This window comes from Heliconius melpomene, chromosome 13 (genome assembly GCF_056956725.1).
Source record: "Heliconius melpomene rosina isolate 202511_hmr_F chromosome 13, ASM5695672v1, whole genome shotgun sequence".
In the NCBI taxonomy this organism is placed as follows: Eukaryota; Metazoa; Arthropoda; class Insecta; order Lepidoptera; family Nymphalidae; genus Heliconius; species Heliconius melpomene.
Window position 1 is genome coordinate 4768348 of NC_140401.1, and position 16763 is coordinate 4785110.

A 16763-nucleotide genomic window follows, 5' to 3' on the forward strand; every position below is an offset into this window, starting at 1 on the left:
TATACCAATTTAGTCAAAATAATTCGTAAACACCTATTTCTCAATAGTATTACTAAACACAAATATTCTTATAATATTTATTTTAGAATTCCTCTACCAAGAATGTTTTTCAAGATATCTAAAAGTAAAACAAACATGAAGAATAAAATAATATAAATAATTTAGTCCGACAAAGGCTTAGTCTACCTACCTACTTCCTATTAAGTCTTTATAGCTGTATACAATATTTCGGTAGCCCCTTCTCGTTAGACACATTACATAACATTTACTACGGCGATTCTTCGGTTTATGCGAATGTTGATGCTCTTAATCATAACGGCACTGTTATGTTTTTTGTTATGTACGAGTATCTCTTTTAGCGGAAGTCAGCCATTCCAAACTTTCTTTTCCGTCTCATTTTTACGTTAATTATAAATCTGATCTGATGATTTTAACAACACGAGGTATTATTTTATATATTAAATATAATAAATAAATATACAATCAATATGCGTCTATAAGTGTCTCTTTAATAAAAACAAAGGGAATTTAAAGAATACCGTTAACAAAAAAGTGAATAAAATCATAATGTGACTTTATTATTATATACCATTAGTTATTTCTGTTAAGGAAAAAATAATAATAGGAAAATCAGATTTAGATTCTTCTACTGTCGATTGATCAAAGACAATTTAATATCAGTTAGAGTCAAATTACCATTTATGGGTATCTTAGTTTCTGAAAAGCTTATTGTTTTAAGGCAGAGAGAACATAGTGTTAAGACGCACTTTCCGCCGAAATCTCTAAGCATTTCAAAGAAATTATTAAATATTTCATTCTTCTATGTTGGAATCAAACCCACAACCGTCGAGTTTACAGTCGCACGCTTGTGCTCCTGCTATACGATCAATAAAAAATATATTTTAAACATTATCAATATTTAATATTAACAATATTTAAAGTTAACCATACGTTCCGTAATATAACTTGCACCTCAGAGCGGTAACACACTGACCGCCATGCGCCTGCGCCGATGTCACTTGACGCTGACATAACGGACTCGTATACTTGCCCCGTTACTCTATACCTGTACTTGTACGCAGTGAATATAATTACATTCGTAGTGTAGTGTAAGCTGTACTATGTACATATATTAAGTGAAGAAACATGTATAAAGTGTATGCGTAATGACAATTTTTTGTAGATATAACGACTTTCTTTCCAATACATTAACGTTTTCTTAGTATACTCGTATCTACATATATCACACTCAAATTAGTAAATTAGGTATTTGAATCGTTATACGAAACTTATTACTTCTTATAGGAGAAAGAACGCTCTCTGTATATAATTATTTGTTGCACGAAATGTTACAAAGCATCTAAATATACGAAACTAATAGATTCAAAGTAGGTTACGTTATATCTTAAAAAATATTAATTACAATAACACTTATTTGTTTATTTTTATTCGAATACTAAAAACATGAGGATATTTTTTAAATGCCTGATCACTTTATTGGTATACAATTTTGTGAATATAAAAAATTGAGGCTCATTTTCAAACTTCGTAACCCAATAAGCCAAAAACCACAATATTCAGCCGGCTTTATATTACATGCTTAAATGGAGCATACATAAGGGAATATGATAGTTGATGGAAATTACCTGACCTCCTCTATCATGTGTATAATAGACCGAGATCCCAGGCCTCCCAGACCTACGTCATTTTAGCAAACGTAGGTGTGGCAGCTTTGGGATCTTGGGCTATAAGCTTGTCTATCTATCTACCAATCACCCTGTGTAAATTATTATGAGATTATTCTTATAAACGGAGGCGATATATTAGAGAAATGAAAAGACTGTGCTGGTCAACTGCTCCATCACTGAGGAAACCACGCCCTAGAGCAATTTGACAAACCTACTCGTGCAATAACTTTCACAATAACAAATAACAATTACCCTCAATTTATCTCTTGATATTATCTTACAAAATTCTATAAGTAAAGGTTAGATAATATCCCCCAGAATATAAAAGAACTCTTGTTTTATTTTATTTTGTACAGCATAACAAACTTTTTACATGTTGTTTTAGTATTTTTACATATCATATATATAGAATAAAATGTGATACATAGCATCTTCATATAAAAATAACTCTAATACATTGTTTTAATTCCAGTAATAAGGTTTTTCTTGTATAAAAAATGGCCCATATATCTTATTATTATAATATTGCACAGCAGCGCCTAACTTCCTCGGCAGTATGCAAACAATTTGTTGATCTTAAAGTCTACTTAAATCATATAAAAATTATTATAATTACATTACAGCTTTTCATATAATTTGTTCTCTTATAATAACCTTTTATTTAAGTTTTATTATAATTAGGTTCGAAAATGTAGTTTCATAAAAACGATTATCTTCTTTTTACTACAATATGGTGTGCTAGTGGGACGCTTGGTCACGAAACCACCGATATCGATACCACTATATATTTATGTAGGTTAATTTACCGTTAAATTTAAATTTTAACAAAAAACTGCATTTTGTCGGTTTGCATTAATTCCGGAATATACTTACAAATGATGCCATATAGATTTTTAACCTACTTCCTTAGCTGCCAACATTGTAAAAGTAGACCATTTTAGCTTTGAAATATTTAATTGTTATCTTATGCAATTTGGATGAGGCATACCGCATATCGGAACAATTCATTGTAGATGGCTAATTGTAAATGTCGAAACGCCATTGTTATTTAGTGATGCGCGTGCGAACATTCCGCGTCGGCCATTGTTGGGATTGTCTATCGCTAACTTATATCAAACCCTGTTATTAGAATGCAATAGTAAACATTGATTATATGCTGACGGCTGAATATTTCAAGCAACCGTCTGTGTTCAGCGGCCTTAATTTTCTTACTTTCCCTTCTATTGTTTTGTGTTTGATATTTTAACAATCAATATGTACTTAATTAATATTATGAAAGAATATAAAACGCCATCATGAGGTACTTTTTTTATCAACTTCACGTTGTATCGCGCACACTGCAGGGTAGGCAGAGGGAACCTCGTGTTAAGATACTCCTTTGCCCACTTTCCGCCGATTTTTGGAGGCATTGCGTGATGAGTGGCGAAACCCAACGCCGCGCTTTGCCTCAAGGCAACACCAGAACGAAGAAATGAAAATATAAATTGATTGAACCACTTAGGTTTGATTACATTAAACCATTATTAGTTCAAATTTAATTTGAAAGTATTCTTATTCTCTCTTCTAACATGGTGCGCCATTAAGTTTTATTACGCATTTTCAACTTTATCAAATAATAAAATAATGATAAACGAACTTTTTAATTTCAGATGCGACGGCAGGCTCGGACCTCAGCGGGCGGCGCGCTTGTTGTGCGTTCCGCCTCTGCTTTACAAGGTATTATAAAAAGTTAAGAAAAAATCGTAAAAATAAATTATATAAAACAATTGAACAATTGAATTCCTGAGCCGAGTTATTTTATACCAAAAATAAAAATGTCTATATAAATAATTTAATAAAATTTATTTCAATCTCGTTTTACTTTTAACGTTAATATTTTAATGTTATTTACCTTCACATCACTTGATATTTTCCCAATCCTTTTATACATAATGCAATTAATGCAAAAGTTTAAACTTCTTTTTCTGCTACATCAAATTGACTACTTACTATATAGATTTTTACAATTTAATCAAGAAACGAACACTTTAAGTAACAAGAAGATTTTTAATAAAATTTAAGTATTTATCTACAATATATATATTTTACCTTTAGGCCCTATTCTGCACATAACAAGGGAGGCAGACGGAACCCTACTGTAAAAGCTCTCCGTTTACATTAAGACATTTTCGCTCCCCACAAATATTTGAAAAGTCATATTTTTGGGCATATAGAATAAAATATATCTATATATTACTAATTTATAATTTTCATCTTTTCAGTTTGGCTGTGGTTGCTGCTTTTTGTTTTTCAAAATGAATTTCGGATATCAACGTCCATTCAACCAGGAGTAAGATAAAATATTTTATTATCATGTGCACTTTTTACTTAAAGATAAGTACAACAATAAAAAAATAATTCACACGTGTTACTTACTCCATACGTTGTGATATAATTTATAAACTTAAAAAGTAAATTACAGCTTCAGTTTAAACTTCAAATTAGTTGAAACTTGAAGAATGGTTTCGTTCTTTCTTCGGACATCTTCATGTAAGCAAAACCTAAAAATTATTCGCTTTAAAAAACAGCGCGAAATTACATAATATTAAAACTGCAAGATATTGTTAAACGTTAATAGTGATACATTTTTCATACTAAAAGAATTCACTATAATAATTTTGTATCGTAAAATATTTACAATTGATATATTAATGTTCACAGTATTTGGACTTTGATAATCTTCCTGAAACAAATTTTACTTGCGCCGGGAAGGTAATCGGTGGTTATTACGCAGACCTCGAGACTTCCTGTCAGATGTTCCATGTTTGCACTGTTGGACAGCAGGATGAGCCCATGGATATTAAGTTCCTTTGCCTTAATGGTACCGTTTTTGATCAGGTATATACATTTTTTTTAATTACTTATTATATAATAGTCATTTAAGAAAGAAGAGATGTGAAGAACAAGAGTGACATAATATTGATAATTTATTTTATAAATCTATATCGGTATTTCAGGAAACACGAGTTTGCGAAAGAGTGGATGAAGTGGACTGTACTAAATCGGAAAAGTTTTATAGTCTAAATTTAGAATTATATGGGAGTACTGCACCACCGATAATACAAGCAGATCAAACCAAGCCTACAGTTAAACCAACAGAACAAGCACATTCCCAAAGCAAGCAAGCCACTTCAGAAATGACAGATCCATTTGCCAATGATTCGACAACGCCTGAAAAAAATTTAAGTCCTTCAGTAGAAACTATCGATTCCACGGAAGATCCTGTCCAAGAAGTAAAAAAAGATGATCAAAAAAGTACACCGAGTTACCCATTATTACCACCTAAACAAGAAGAGTTAAATGAAGGTACGTTGTTATAAAGTGCTTATTTCTAAATTAAACCATATAGTAATTGAAGTAAATACAATAATTAACTAAATATAATTATTATGCTTATTCAGAATATGAGGAAGATGACGATGCAGTAAATGAAGAAGGCCCGGAATATGAAGAAGAGTATTCTCATCCTACTACAACTACTACGCTTCAGCCAATTACGACTACATCTACAACCACAAAAAGGCCAACTACAACAGCAATCTTGTTGCAATCCAGTACTCATCCGACTTCGGCTCCTTACTTAAATTCTTCACCGTCTCCATCAATATCTTCGTTAGTACCTCTGATACAATCAACTTATGCACCATCTATTACTCCTTCATCTACTCTAGATCCTGCTCTGCTATCACCACAAGAGTTTATCTATCGGCACCGAGGACCCGGATCTGAAGCTATTTCTTTCCAAAGGCAAAGTTTTCGTCCTGCAGATGGCGTATACATAACTCATGCACCTCCTCATCAATTTGATCATTTTCAATATGAGTCTTCAAGAACTGCACCTCGGCCGGTTGCGCCTCGACCCGTACCATTTGTTCAGCGTCCACAACCAACTCCATTCCGACCAACTACAAATGACCCCCGTGATCAAATGTTACGACCGGGCTCTAAATCTGCCCCTCCAGATAGAATAAAAAGTACTATAAAACATCATCCACAACCTTTTCCTTCACACTTACCTCCCCAGCAACCGTTGCCATTTAATCCATTTTACTACGATCGAAAACGTAGCGATGACTTAATTCCAGAAAATGAATCATCTTTATCAGCTCGGTCTGTTGCACCACCAACTTTAAAAGAAAAAACGATACCAAAGCCGAAAAGTCCACCTCGCGTTATTGTCACAGCAAGCGCATCCGTAAGTGACAGTAATGGCAAAAGGTTAAACTACACAGTCGGCAACGTAGTAAGTGCTGTGAAGCCCATAGTGCATATAAACTACGACGATTACAAAGAATCTGATCTTATATTTGATCCATTCTTTCTTGACGTGCCAAAATTACAATCGCGACGAAAGACTAGATCTAGTAAATACAGAAAGGTTGTTACTATACCCGCCCCAGCAACTACATTGGCAAAAGTAACGACGGAAGAAACTCTTTCTTCGTTCTCCCCAATAACCATGGAAGCTACAACAACAAAATTAACATCAACATCAACAACATCTACGACTACTGCTGCTTGGAACCCCGAAGACTACGTTGACGATAATTATGAACCTCATGCATATATTCCACCAGCGCCCCCATTAGCCGTTTTAGTGACTAATGACCAATTTAAATATAAAAAACCTGAAAGACAATTAATTAGCGAGGCAACACAGAATAAACTCACAGGATACAAACAAGTAAGCAGTCAAAAGGAACAACAAAAACTGACATCATCCGTAGCGCATACAATCTCTAGTCAAAGTGTGGGCACTGAGGCTACGGTGCCGGTCACCTCACCGAGTCCTATAGAGGCGCCCGCCTGTATCACTTCGCGCTCCACTAACTGTCGGATTCGTGCCTAATATTTAGCTCACTTAATTCATAGATAAGTAGTTCCATATTTAAATAGGTAGTAAAATTTAAATGAATTAATAATTTTAAATGAAATTATTTCCGCACAATATGATTCGCCTTATAAAGAGGTATAGTGTCAATAATATTTTTTATAATTTTTATAGTAAATAAATAGGTTATTTAAATTTTTACATATTTATAAACTACTTACTCATAAAATTACTGTACATAATAGTTGAATTGCATTCGTTTAAAAATAGATCAGTGTTAATTATTAATGTAATTTTATTTTATTCTGGTTGAGAAGTCAGAAAAAATGTAAATAAATACATGTATGTATAATATTTTGGAACATATATATTAAAATATACAATAAGTTTAATTTATAGTGGTTTTATTTTATTCTAAAACTATCCATTGATAACAAGGTAAGTTACTTACGTAAATAGGGTATTTGATTAACGCTTATAAAATATTTAAAAAATATAAAACCAACAAGCAAAATGAAAAATATAAAAAAACCAATAAATAATTGAATCCTGAAATCAGATAATTATTTTAATATTAATGTAAGTTTGTATGTAACGCTTTCACGCCCAAATACTCAAACGATTATGAAAATTCTTACTATTAGAAAGGACATAGGATACTTTTTTAAATATATTTTTTAAAATATTATCCATTGGGTATAATATAAGATTTAAGCGAGCGAAGCCGCGTTTGTATCTCTAGCCATTCATGAATTTTAGAAAACTGTTACTAGGTTTGATAAAAAAACTTGACTTGACAAACATAAAAATGTATTTATATATATATTCTTTATTGCATAAAAAACAAACATTCAGTAATATAAAATGAAAAAATAGTTGACAAGGGTGGACTTATTTCTAAAAGAAATCTCTTCCAGCCAACCAGTGGAAGTGGATATCTATCAAAACAGCGGGGAGAGTACAATGCAATTAACAGTAAAAGAAAATAATCATAATTTTTTAATAATAATATTTTTTTAATTTTTTGTTTAATCCACTTTGAAATATTAATTACATTAGAAAAAGATCAAATCCCATTATTTTGAGTTTTTCTCTGTCTACTCGGATCTTATTTTTTTAATAAATTAAAAATATAATTAAACTAAGCATAATAAATAATTATAGACTAAAAATTCAACAATAAAATATTAAAAAGAATAATATATCTAGTGTAAAATTGAAAAGACATAAGTAATGCAATATTTTAAAACTAGGAGAGGTTAGTATGATGTTCTATGATGATGAAGTATCGTTATCAAAAAATATCTCGTTGAGTATGCGTATAGCTTAAAGATAATATATTATTACTATTACATTAAATTTTAGACTATTACATATAGCAAAAAGATTCTTTCATGAACTATAAATATATATAGATAATAATGACTTTAAATTTCATGCCTTTTTACCTCGACAGACTAAAAAGTTTGCAAATACTTATTTACAATACTTAAATGATATAAGGACTGTCATTCATTAAAAAAATAATTACGGCATTGCATGACCAACTGAAGTCTTTTAATAAAACTATTAAATAACCGCAATATAATAAAATCATTAAAATGCCAAAGTCTTTAATGAGTATTAGTGAGTTAATAGATGCTGCTTTCGGAGAAGATAATGTAAGTAACATTTAAACGAATATGCAATCAGTAAAACAATAATATCATTAATTTTATAATAATGCTAATATATTCTTTACTTTATAGCAAAATATTGTAAATTTTAATCTTTTACAAACTGTTCTTATTATACTTGCAAAACAATTACGGCTATTACAACGACGTGTTGAAATTGACTTTGATCTTGGTACAATTCGTAGAACATCTACTATATCTATTACTGAACTAAAACTTCAAGCAACAGTACCTAAACGAAAGAAAAAGAATGTAGAAAAGAATGTAGAAAAGAATATAGAAAAGAATGTAGAAAAGAATGTAGAAAAGAATATAGGAAAGAATATAGAAAAGAATGTAGGAAAGAATGTAGAAAAGAGTAAAGATAGGGTGAGTACAAAATCTTTGGGTTTTGATGTGCAAAAATCATCTGAATTTTTTTCCCTCAAATCATCAATGGAATCATCATCACATGTAAAAGCTTCAAACCAATCACCTTCTGATAAGACTAAGCCTACGTCGGAAAATATAACAAAAATTATACCATCTAAAGGAGTAGCGCACATGCAAGGCAAGGTAGGAAAGGTATTTTTATTATGATCACCCTACTAGCGAAACAATTTGTCTATTTTTATAAATCCATAATATTTCATTCAGTTTACCTCACAAGAACGCGATCATATCTTGGAAACATTCGAACAACAAAGGGAACGTGAGTTAAGGGTCGTTACTCAGGTGCTTGAAGAAATATAACTTATTTTCTTTGTTTTTGTTATTTTTTATAATATTACAGGTTTCAAGATTTTATTTCTATTTTTGTATGGTTCTGGGATAGAGGTAAGTATATTTTCTATATTATCATCAACAGACGGTATATTACAAGGTTTCCAAAAAAAAAAATTTGATGAATAAATTATGTAATTTGAATAAATCATTTTACTGATATTAGTGGACAAAGCTGAAGTTTACTGTTATTAATTCACCAAATACACTAAATGCAATGCATATAGTGGTACTAGACATAATTGTTAAGAGGTATACAAATAAATTTAAAAATAAATTAATCTTTTAATTTTTTGTAACAGAGAGCTAATTCTCGTGAAGAAGCAGAAAAAACACCAACGCCGATGGCTTCATTAGATTCAATGGGTATTTTTTTTTTATATTAATGTTGTAGAATTATTTTATCTCCTTTAGTCTAAATGGCTTAATTTTGGTTACAGAACTGCAATATGAAAAACTTCTTGTTGGTAATATATTTTATTTATTTTTATTTTCTTATTTTGTAACCATAATTTAATCTATAACTAGCATAAATATTTAATTCTGCAGTTGAACGAGTGCCATCGGGTGAAATAGATAATGGTAAAACCATGTAAAGATTTTTTTTACTTTAATGAGTATTTTCAAATATTTTAGTTTTCGTAAAATATATATAAAATTTTAGAATCTTCTCAAGACAGCAAGGCAGTTCAATTATCCGTCGTGACTCAAGATCAATTTGATAATTTAGCAAAAATTGTAGAAGAATTGCAAAAAAAATTTGGATCTATTCCAAAAGCAAATTTACCTGACAATGCAAAATTAATGCACGATCTTCGCAAAGGGGCCTCTTTAACTGATGCTATGGCAGCCTTGCAATTATCTGCTCGATTGGAATCTGCGGAGAAAACACTAGAGCAAATGATATCTCTAATTACCGAAGTTGCAATTCAAAAAGGAATAGATTTAACGAAAGACGTAAGAATCATTGTTTTACCTGTGTACCTAATTTTTTTTTCTTATACCTACAGGTAATCTATTCATTTGCTTATTTAATTTTAGATTGAAATTGATCCAAATGTAACAAAAGCTATCTATGAGGCCGATAGTCCACAACCCGTTCAAGAGTCCCGAAAATCAACAACGCGTAAACATTCTAAAAAATCACAAAGTAAGGCAACACATGAAGAAATAGAAAATATACCGAAAGAAACAACTGAGGGTGCATTAGAAGAAATTGATGAACGTTTACTACAAGAACAAAAAGATCGTATTACTATGCTTGAATTAAAGTAAGATGGCGATAATTAATCATTTACACAAAAAAAAATTAAATATTTTATTTTTATTTTTTTTTTCAAATTAATATACTAATTACAGGGAAGCAATGAAAGAAGTGTATAATAATATTATGAAAACTGTCAGTAACGTAACTTCCAAAGTAACTTCAAATGCAGAGGATGCCTTAAACTTAGCTCACATATTGGGTAGTATGAATAGTTATGTTTTATATGTATGTTTATCTTATGATATATTTATATATTTTTTATATATTTACAGAAGGAAAACTTAACATACTTTTAAGTGTAGATATCCGAATGACCGAATTGGAAGCGTTAATTTCCGAATATGCTGAGCAGATAAATGTATTGGATACCGGACTTTCCTCACAGGCATTTACCATATCTCTTGAATAGCATTAGTTGTTATTTTTATAATAAAATATATTTATAATCTAATGTCAAATATTACTTTATAAAATAGATGACGAATTACCAAGAACAATTAACACTAATGCAACATGACTTAGAATCAGGATTAGAAGCTATGGGTGAAGCTCTAGCAAACACTGGTGGTGACACTACTGGTACTATAAATTTTATTTATTTATTTTTATTTTACCTTTATAATGTATCCCGTTCATAGAGGGTAGAATTTTCACCCGAATATGATATATTGCATATTGAGTGTCAAAATTATCTGGATTTTCGATTATCCGAATGACTAACGACAAAAATTAGTCCGGTTAATCGAGTTTCTACTGTAATTCATTTCCCCATATCCGCAACCATCATGCTTACGTATAAACAGATTCTGTTGCACTGCGCCACAAAGGCCTCTTGTAAAAATAATGTTTATTATTCCAAGTTATGTTTTAAATTATATATTACAATATTATTCACAGCTGCAACAGAATTAAATTCAAATTTCACTAACCTACAATTGGATTTTGATATTATGAATATGAAACAAAAGGAGTTAAAGGAACATCAAGATTTATTGTCAAATAATATTCAAGTATTCAATTTTCTCTATTTCTATCGACATGTTACGATGACTCTAACCATCAGTCAAATAGAACAGCTACACTTTTAATTCATATAATAGCAGTAATATGTAAAGTTTATATGACAAATTGCGCCCCAAGCACTGCAGACGTAATCCAATGCCTACCAGTATACACTATACAGAGGTGTTTCCGATGTTTAGATAGATGGTAATGTGGTGACACTAATATCAGAGTATAATACAATCAATACAATGGCGGGTTTATTTACTCCGGGTATATTTTGCTATATTTGTAAAAAAAAAACAATTCCTCTTTTACTGTTTCAATGTAGAAATTTTGGTTAATTTTACAAATTAGTATTATAGTAAGAAGAAAAATCATAGACTATTTACGAAAATCGTCATAAAGGTATATTTTTTAATTTTATGAACTGACAAACAGAAAAGGAAATTGCTCCGCAAATATGCGGTCCCCAAAATTTGCCTGATCAGCCTGCTCGTAAATCCGCCACTGAATTAATATTACACGTAGTACTGCAAATAACCTATATGTGGAAGTATCAACAACACCGACTCTACATATAAATGTAGAGTTCTTCCAATCCCGTTATAAAATATGATTTTTTATTTATTTTAAAAACAATTAGTCATGGAAATTATCCATATAATACTAAGAAGCATAGCGTAAAGCTTATAATAAAATATTTTTATTATAATATCTATATAACTCTAGTCTTTATGGAAACAAATTGAAGTTCTTGTTGCAACAAAATCTGATCGCGAAGAGGTAGCAGATGCATTACGTGACAAAGCTGGACTCGGCGCTCTAAATGGTTTAGTTAATCGTCAACAATTTGACGCAGTGAGAGGCGACTTTGAGAAACGTATAGGAGCTTCATACGATAAATTTAATAACCAAGAAATTATTTGGCAGGTTAGTTACTGTCATTAATACTGAAAATAAAGTAAATATTTATTATATCCCTTTGCAAACGAAATCAATTTATTTTTAGAAAGCCATAGATGATTTACTTCGAGAGTTAAGTGAAAAAGCAGATTATGTACAAGTAGTCTCACTACGGGACAATGTCAATGAAAATCTCGAAAAACTAAGGAATAGAATAAACTTTATGATGGATATAGTTGGGGAACCACGTGCTGCTGCAATTACAAAAAAGCTATTTCGGGATGCAGCATGTCTTTCATGTTCGTCCCCTGCACATATGCAACTAGAGGAACCTAGCCATCCATTTTTAAATGTGCCCCATCCCCATAATATCATAACGGAAGAAACAAAACCGAAAGAAGATGGTGACCATAGCTTGTGCTATCCTGGGAAACCCATACCGCACCCGCCCGACCCTAGGTTATTTTAGTTATTTATCATTTCTTACTTTGTATCAAATAACAGTGAGCTATCTACAAACATTTGACTAATTTTAGATCACACTTCTGTCACCGGTACTGCGGTGGGTCGCATACTAAAATAGTCACCAATATGAAAAGAGCTCCAACCGAAATGATAATAACTTGTGTTGATCGCCATGAGTCAAATGGAAAAGTATTTGTTTTTTTATTTAACATATCATATCATAATACACGTATTTATACGTATTAAAAGAATATTTGTGTTTTACGTATTTTGATGGTATAATTAAGAACATTCAGCACCTTCTTTTCCTCGCGCTATCGAAATGTAACATGTTTTTATTATTTATTAAGTGTTATATTTCTTATTAGAGTTAATTAATTTTTAACTGTTTAGCTCATTTTATTAGCAAATAATAAAAGCTCCTTGAAGTATAGAAGAAAGAAAACCTTCTTAAAAAAGGGTCTTTCTCTAATTCTTCAATTTTATATATAATTATCGTTACTTTTAATATTTGACTTTTTTATATCGTTTGATTTATTATTGCTCGTATTACATATACCTATACAATTTTTTTATTAAGGTCCATGGCATGCAAGAGACTCCACAACAAAAGCCGTGTATTCCTTGCAATTTACCAAAAAAGGACATTCAACCTTCAATGATCGAAACAGGTGAAATTATAATAACAACGTAGTTTTTAAGATCTTTTTCCTTCTCACCATCTTTCATTTATATGGTGTTGAAATACTTACCGTACTACACAAGACAAATGTCACCTTCAATAAATATTGTAAGTGATGTTTTTTTTAAATAGATAAAAACATTAATATACGTTGTCGAATTTAGATACCTCGCAACATGAAATTATTTCGGACTCTGTGTCAACACCATTGGACTTTATACAACTTAAGCCTATGGAAGAGCCAAGTAATGGATCGATATCAATAACACCCCCACTTCTTAATGAGGAAAATGAAGATGACTGAAAATATTACTTTTATACTGCTATTATTTATTGTTCCTATTTTTAAAAAATAATTTAAATAAAATTTATAAATGTATTTACCGAAAAATATATTCTTTTATTTTTTATTGAGATTTTTTTTATTGTTTACTTATATTAAATACTTATGGCCCTCAAGAAAATTAAGAATAAAAACAATATACAGTACATACCGCCGTACAACAGTAGATAATAAATGTCATCAGTCATGTTGACGTTATTGCGAGGCCGCTGACGTTGGTTGTCAAACGTCAAATTATGAAATTACATTTGTGGCCGTATATGAAAAAGCGACTTTTTGCTAATTAATCATTTATTTAATGAAAAAATTGCGACTAATTACCATAATATTACAGAGAATTTTATAACGCATCTTGTTATTTAGTTTTTTTTTAATCGGTCGGACTAATTAGTTACCATTACTTCTTATATTTTATTTTCTAACCATACTATTTAAAACCAAATGCATAAAATAATAGAATTTCAAGCAGTTGTGCTAGCGGCAGGTAGAGGTTCACGATTACCTGACGTCGGAGGAACCGTATCAAAATGTCTGTTACCAGTTGGGCCATATCCTGTACTTTGGTACTCCTTAAATATGTTGGAGAGATATGGTTTTCAAGGTAAGGTATTTTTTTTCGAAAAACCAACCAAAAAATTAACATTGAAATATTATGATTAGATAAAAAAGAAAGAAATTTTATTTTGATTTCAATTATGAATATATATATTATTTTACTAAACAATATTGTTACAGAAACTATGGTTGTAGTGCTTGAAGAAGACAAATCTAATATTTTAAACGCGCTTGAAAAATGTCCATTAAAAATTAAATATGATTTAATAGTAATTCCTTCATCATATGAAGACTGGGGTACTGCCAATACTCTAAAACACATAAGCAGCCATATTACCACTGATCTAATAGTTGTATCTGGTGATCTTATTAGCAGTGTTAATTTAAATGAGATTTTGAACCTATACCGCAAGCATGATGCAACGCTTGCAACATTGTTCTTTAACAATGGTCCTGAAGAGTGGATTGAAGTCCCAGGATTGAAAAGCAAAGCAAAACCAGACCGAGACCTAGTTTGTATTGACAAAGAAACAGAGAGATTAGTCTTTTTAGCTAGTGCCAGTGACTTTGAAGAAAATATTAAATTACCAAGACTGCTTATAAAAAAGTTTCATACTATAAGCATGTACAGTAGACTTTTAGATGCGCATGTCTATGTTATGAAAAATTGGGTTATAGATTATCTTGTTAAATGTGATAAATATACATCAATCAAAGGAGAACTAATACCACATATTGTAAAGAAGCAACTAACAAAACCTAAAACTCCATTAGAGAAGAAAGACACATCTGATAAAAGTTCTGATGACAAAATAAATATCTTTGAATTGGCCCAAGAGCAAGGTTATGAAAGTAAAGTAAGGGCAATGTCTATGTATAATGACCACAGTTTGGGTTCTAAAGGAGTATATTATAATGATATCCTCAGATGCTATGCTCATATACCAAGCAAAAACACTTTTGGTATTCGTGTAAATACACTATCTGCGTTTTATCTTTCTAATAATAAGGTACATAACTTACTCTTAAGATATACATTTTTTTTGAGGTTGTTGTGGCAAGTGGCACTGCATCTTGTGATCAGATGATTGTGAGTTTTACTCCCAATTCATTTAAAAATAATTAATATAGTTCATCCTTTAGTTTTTATTACATTGTTCTGTATGAGGCAGTGGGTGACTTCAGAAATGATGTTTGTGAGTTCACCACCTCTACCTCTACCTCTACTTAGGGTAATTATTTATTAATTTTCTTTCTCCACTCTGGCTGACAAAGTGTAGCAGTATTTCAAATTTTGGTGACTAGTGGAGAATGAAATATCTTTACTCTGCTATTTATATGATAAACTAAGATTTGGCCCTATATGAACTATGTTGAACAAATTTCATGAATTTTTAGTTCCCCCGAAGTTCCCGAATTCTCTCTAACTAGTATGAAGTCATATATTTTTCAATTTTAGATCTAGAAATTTTTAAATTAAATTGGCACATAATGACACCTTTTTAAGCCCCTTCGTAAATATTTTATTATCAGACTTTTTCAAAAAGGAGGATTTTCTACATTCATTAACTATTTTTTTATTGATTAGATACTAACAAAATGGGAAGAAGTGACAGGCACAAAGCTCACAGAAAGGATTCATTCAAACAGCGAAGTGAAAACTAAACAAATAGATGAAACATGTACTGTCGGCGAAAAAAGTGTAATTGCAGAGAAAACTTCAATTAAAAGCACATTTATTGGCGCAAACTGTACCATTGAGAACAAAGTTAGATTGACAAACTGTATTTTAATGAATAATGTCACTATCAGGGAGGGGTAAGTTAATTCAAATTACTATAATGGATTTATTAAAGTTGAGATGGGTGTGACTATTTATTCAACAATTGAAGCTTTTTTTGTTTTCATTTTTTGCCTCTGCTATAAGAAAGCCCAATATTAAGTTCCACTAATGCCTCGAAATGGGACAGAAAATAGATAGATAGACCTCTATGTAAAACAATTGTGTTGTATAACACCATTTAAAAACATTGCCCCATTACTCTATGACAGCCTGAATAATCAGGTTTTTACGTTATTGTATTGTAAAAAGAACAAAAGTTTATAATGATTTTCTATTATTTTCAATTGTGGCACAGCATGTGACTGTAAATCTGACATATGTGGATTGATTCCCTCTCAGGGTAATTCATTACTTTCATTCTTTCGCTTTAACAAGACAGAGAGTACCATTAAGTTGTGACACTGACTTCGAAAAGTCTTCAAAGTTGAACGGAAAGTTTCTTGACACCAGTTTTCCTAATATCTGAGATTCAGCTCAAAGTTTAAAAAAACTTTTTTATTACAGATGTGTACTTCAAGATTGTATAATATATACTGGAGCAACCGTAGACAATGGCTGCAATCTGCAGTATTCCCTTATTGGACCTCATCATGTAGTGCCATCTTCATCATCTGGCAATCATAAGCTTTTTGCAGAAACTACTGATAATATGATTACACTTGGATAATAAACTGTATTCTATTATTGTTATAATTTTATTAACC

General features: G+C 30.9%; 3 protein-coding genes across 4 annotated transcripts in view; all 3 read left to right on the forward strand.

Annotated features, from left to right (window-relative positions):
* The window catches only part of LOC146532596 (uncharacterized), a 44297-nt gene extending 37343 nt beyond the window's left edge, over nt 1-6954 (forward strand). For both annotated transcript variants that reach the window (XM_085196542.1, XM_085196543.1), the window contains 5 exons: nt 3338-3404; nt 3950-4017; nt 4389-4565; nt 4685-5033; nt 5129-6954. In XM_085196542.1, coding sequence (XP_085052668.1) covers nt 3338-3404; nt 3950-4017; nt 4389-4565; nt 4685-5033; nt 5129-6576 — 2109 coding nt within the window. In that variant the 3' untranslated portion in view covers nt 6577-6954. The remainder of the gene's footprint in view (nt 1-3337; nt 3405-3949; nt 4018-4388; nt 4566-4684; nt 5034-5128) is intronic.
* A 1205-nt stretch (nt 6955-8159) lies between these two features.
* On the forward strand, nt 8160-13728 carry LOC146532597 (uncharacterized). Its single transcript, XM_085196266.1, has 17 exons — nt 8160-8219; nt 8307-8807; nt 8871-8948; nt 9299-9362; nt 9437-9463; nt 9546-9578; nt 9661-9953; nt 10038-10267; nt 10356-10462; nt 10536-10648; nt 10740-10842; nt 11161-11273; nt 11998-12198; nt 12278-12630; nt 12708-12825; nt 13217-13307; nt 13483-13728. Exons 1-17 carry the CDS (start codon nt 8160-8162, stop codon nt 13620-13622), a joined length of 2625 nt encoding a protein of 874 aa, XP_085052392.1. The 3' UTR covers nt 13623-13728.
* A 175-nt stretch (nt 13729-13903) lies between these two features.
* Nucleotides 13904-16741, forward strand: eIF2Bgamma (eukaryotic translation initiation factor 2B subunit gamma). Its single transcript, XM_085195845.1, has 4 exons — nt 13904-14262; nt 14397-15226; nt 15805-16034; nt 16564-16741. The coding sequence occupies exons 1-4, from the start codon at nt 14103-14105 to the stop codon at nt 16724-16726; spliced, it is 1383 nt and encodes a 460-aa protein (XP_085051971.1). The 5' UTR covers nt 13904-14102; the 3' UTR covers nt 16727-16741.
* Nucleotides 16742-16763: the final 22 nt, after the last annotated feature.

What these genes read in the sequence shown, in the direction of transcription:
- eIF2Bgamma (XM_085195845.1), top strand. Translation starts at nt 14,103, where the DNA reads ATGCATAAAATAATAGAATTTCAAGCAGTTGTGCTAGCGGCAGGTAGA. An exon ending in GGAGAGATATGGTTTTCAAG is followed by an intron (nt 14,263 to 14,396) that starts GTAAGGTATTTT and finishes ATATTGTTACAG; the next exon opens with AAACTATGGTTGTAGTGCTT. An exon ending in TTTATCTTTCTAATAATAAG is followed by an intron (nt 15,227 to 15,804) that starts GTACATAACTTA and finishes TTTATTGATTAG; the next exon opens with ATACTAACAAAATGGGAAGA.
- LOC146532597 (XM_085196266.1), top strand. Translation starts at nt 8,160, where the DNA reads ATGCCAAAGTCTTTAATGAGTATTAGTGAGTTAATAGATGCTGCTTTC. An exon ending in CCGCACCCGCCCGACCCTAG is followed by an intron (nt 12,631 to 12,707) that starts GTTATTTTAGTT and finishes GACTAATTTTAG; the next exon opens with ATCACACTTCTGTCACCGGT. An exon ending in ACCTTCAATGATCGAAACAG is followed by an intron (nt 13,308 to 13,482) that starts GTGAAATTATAA and finishes TGTCGAATTTAG; the next exon opens with ATACCTCGCAACATGAAATT.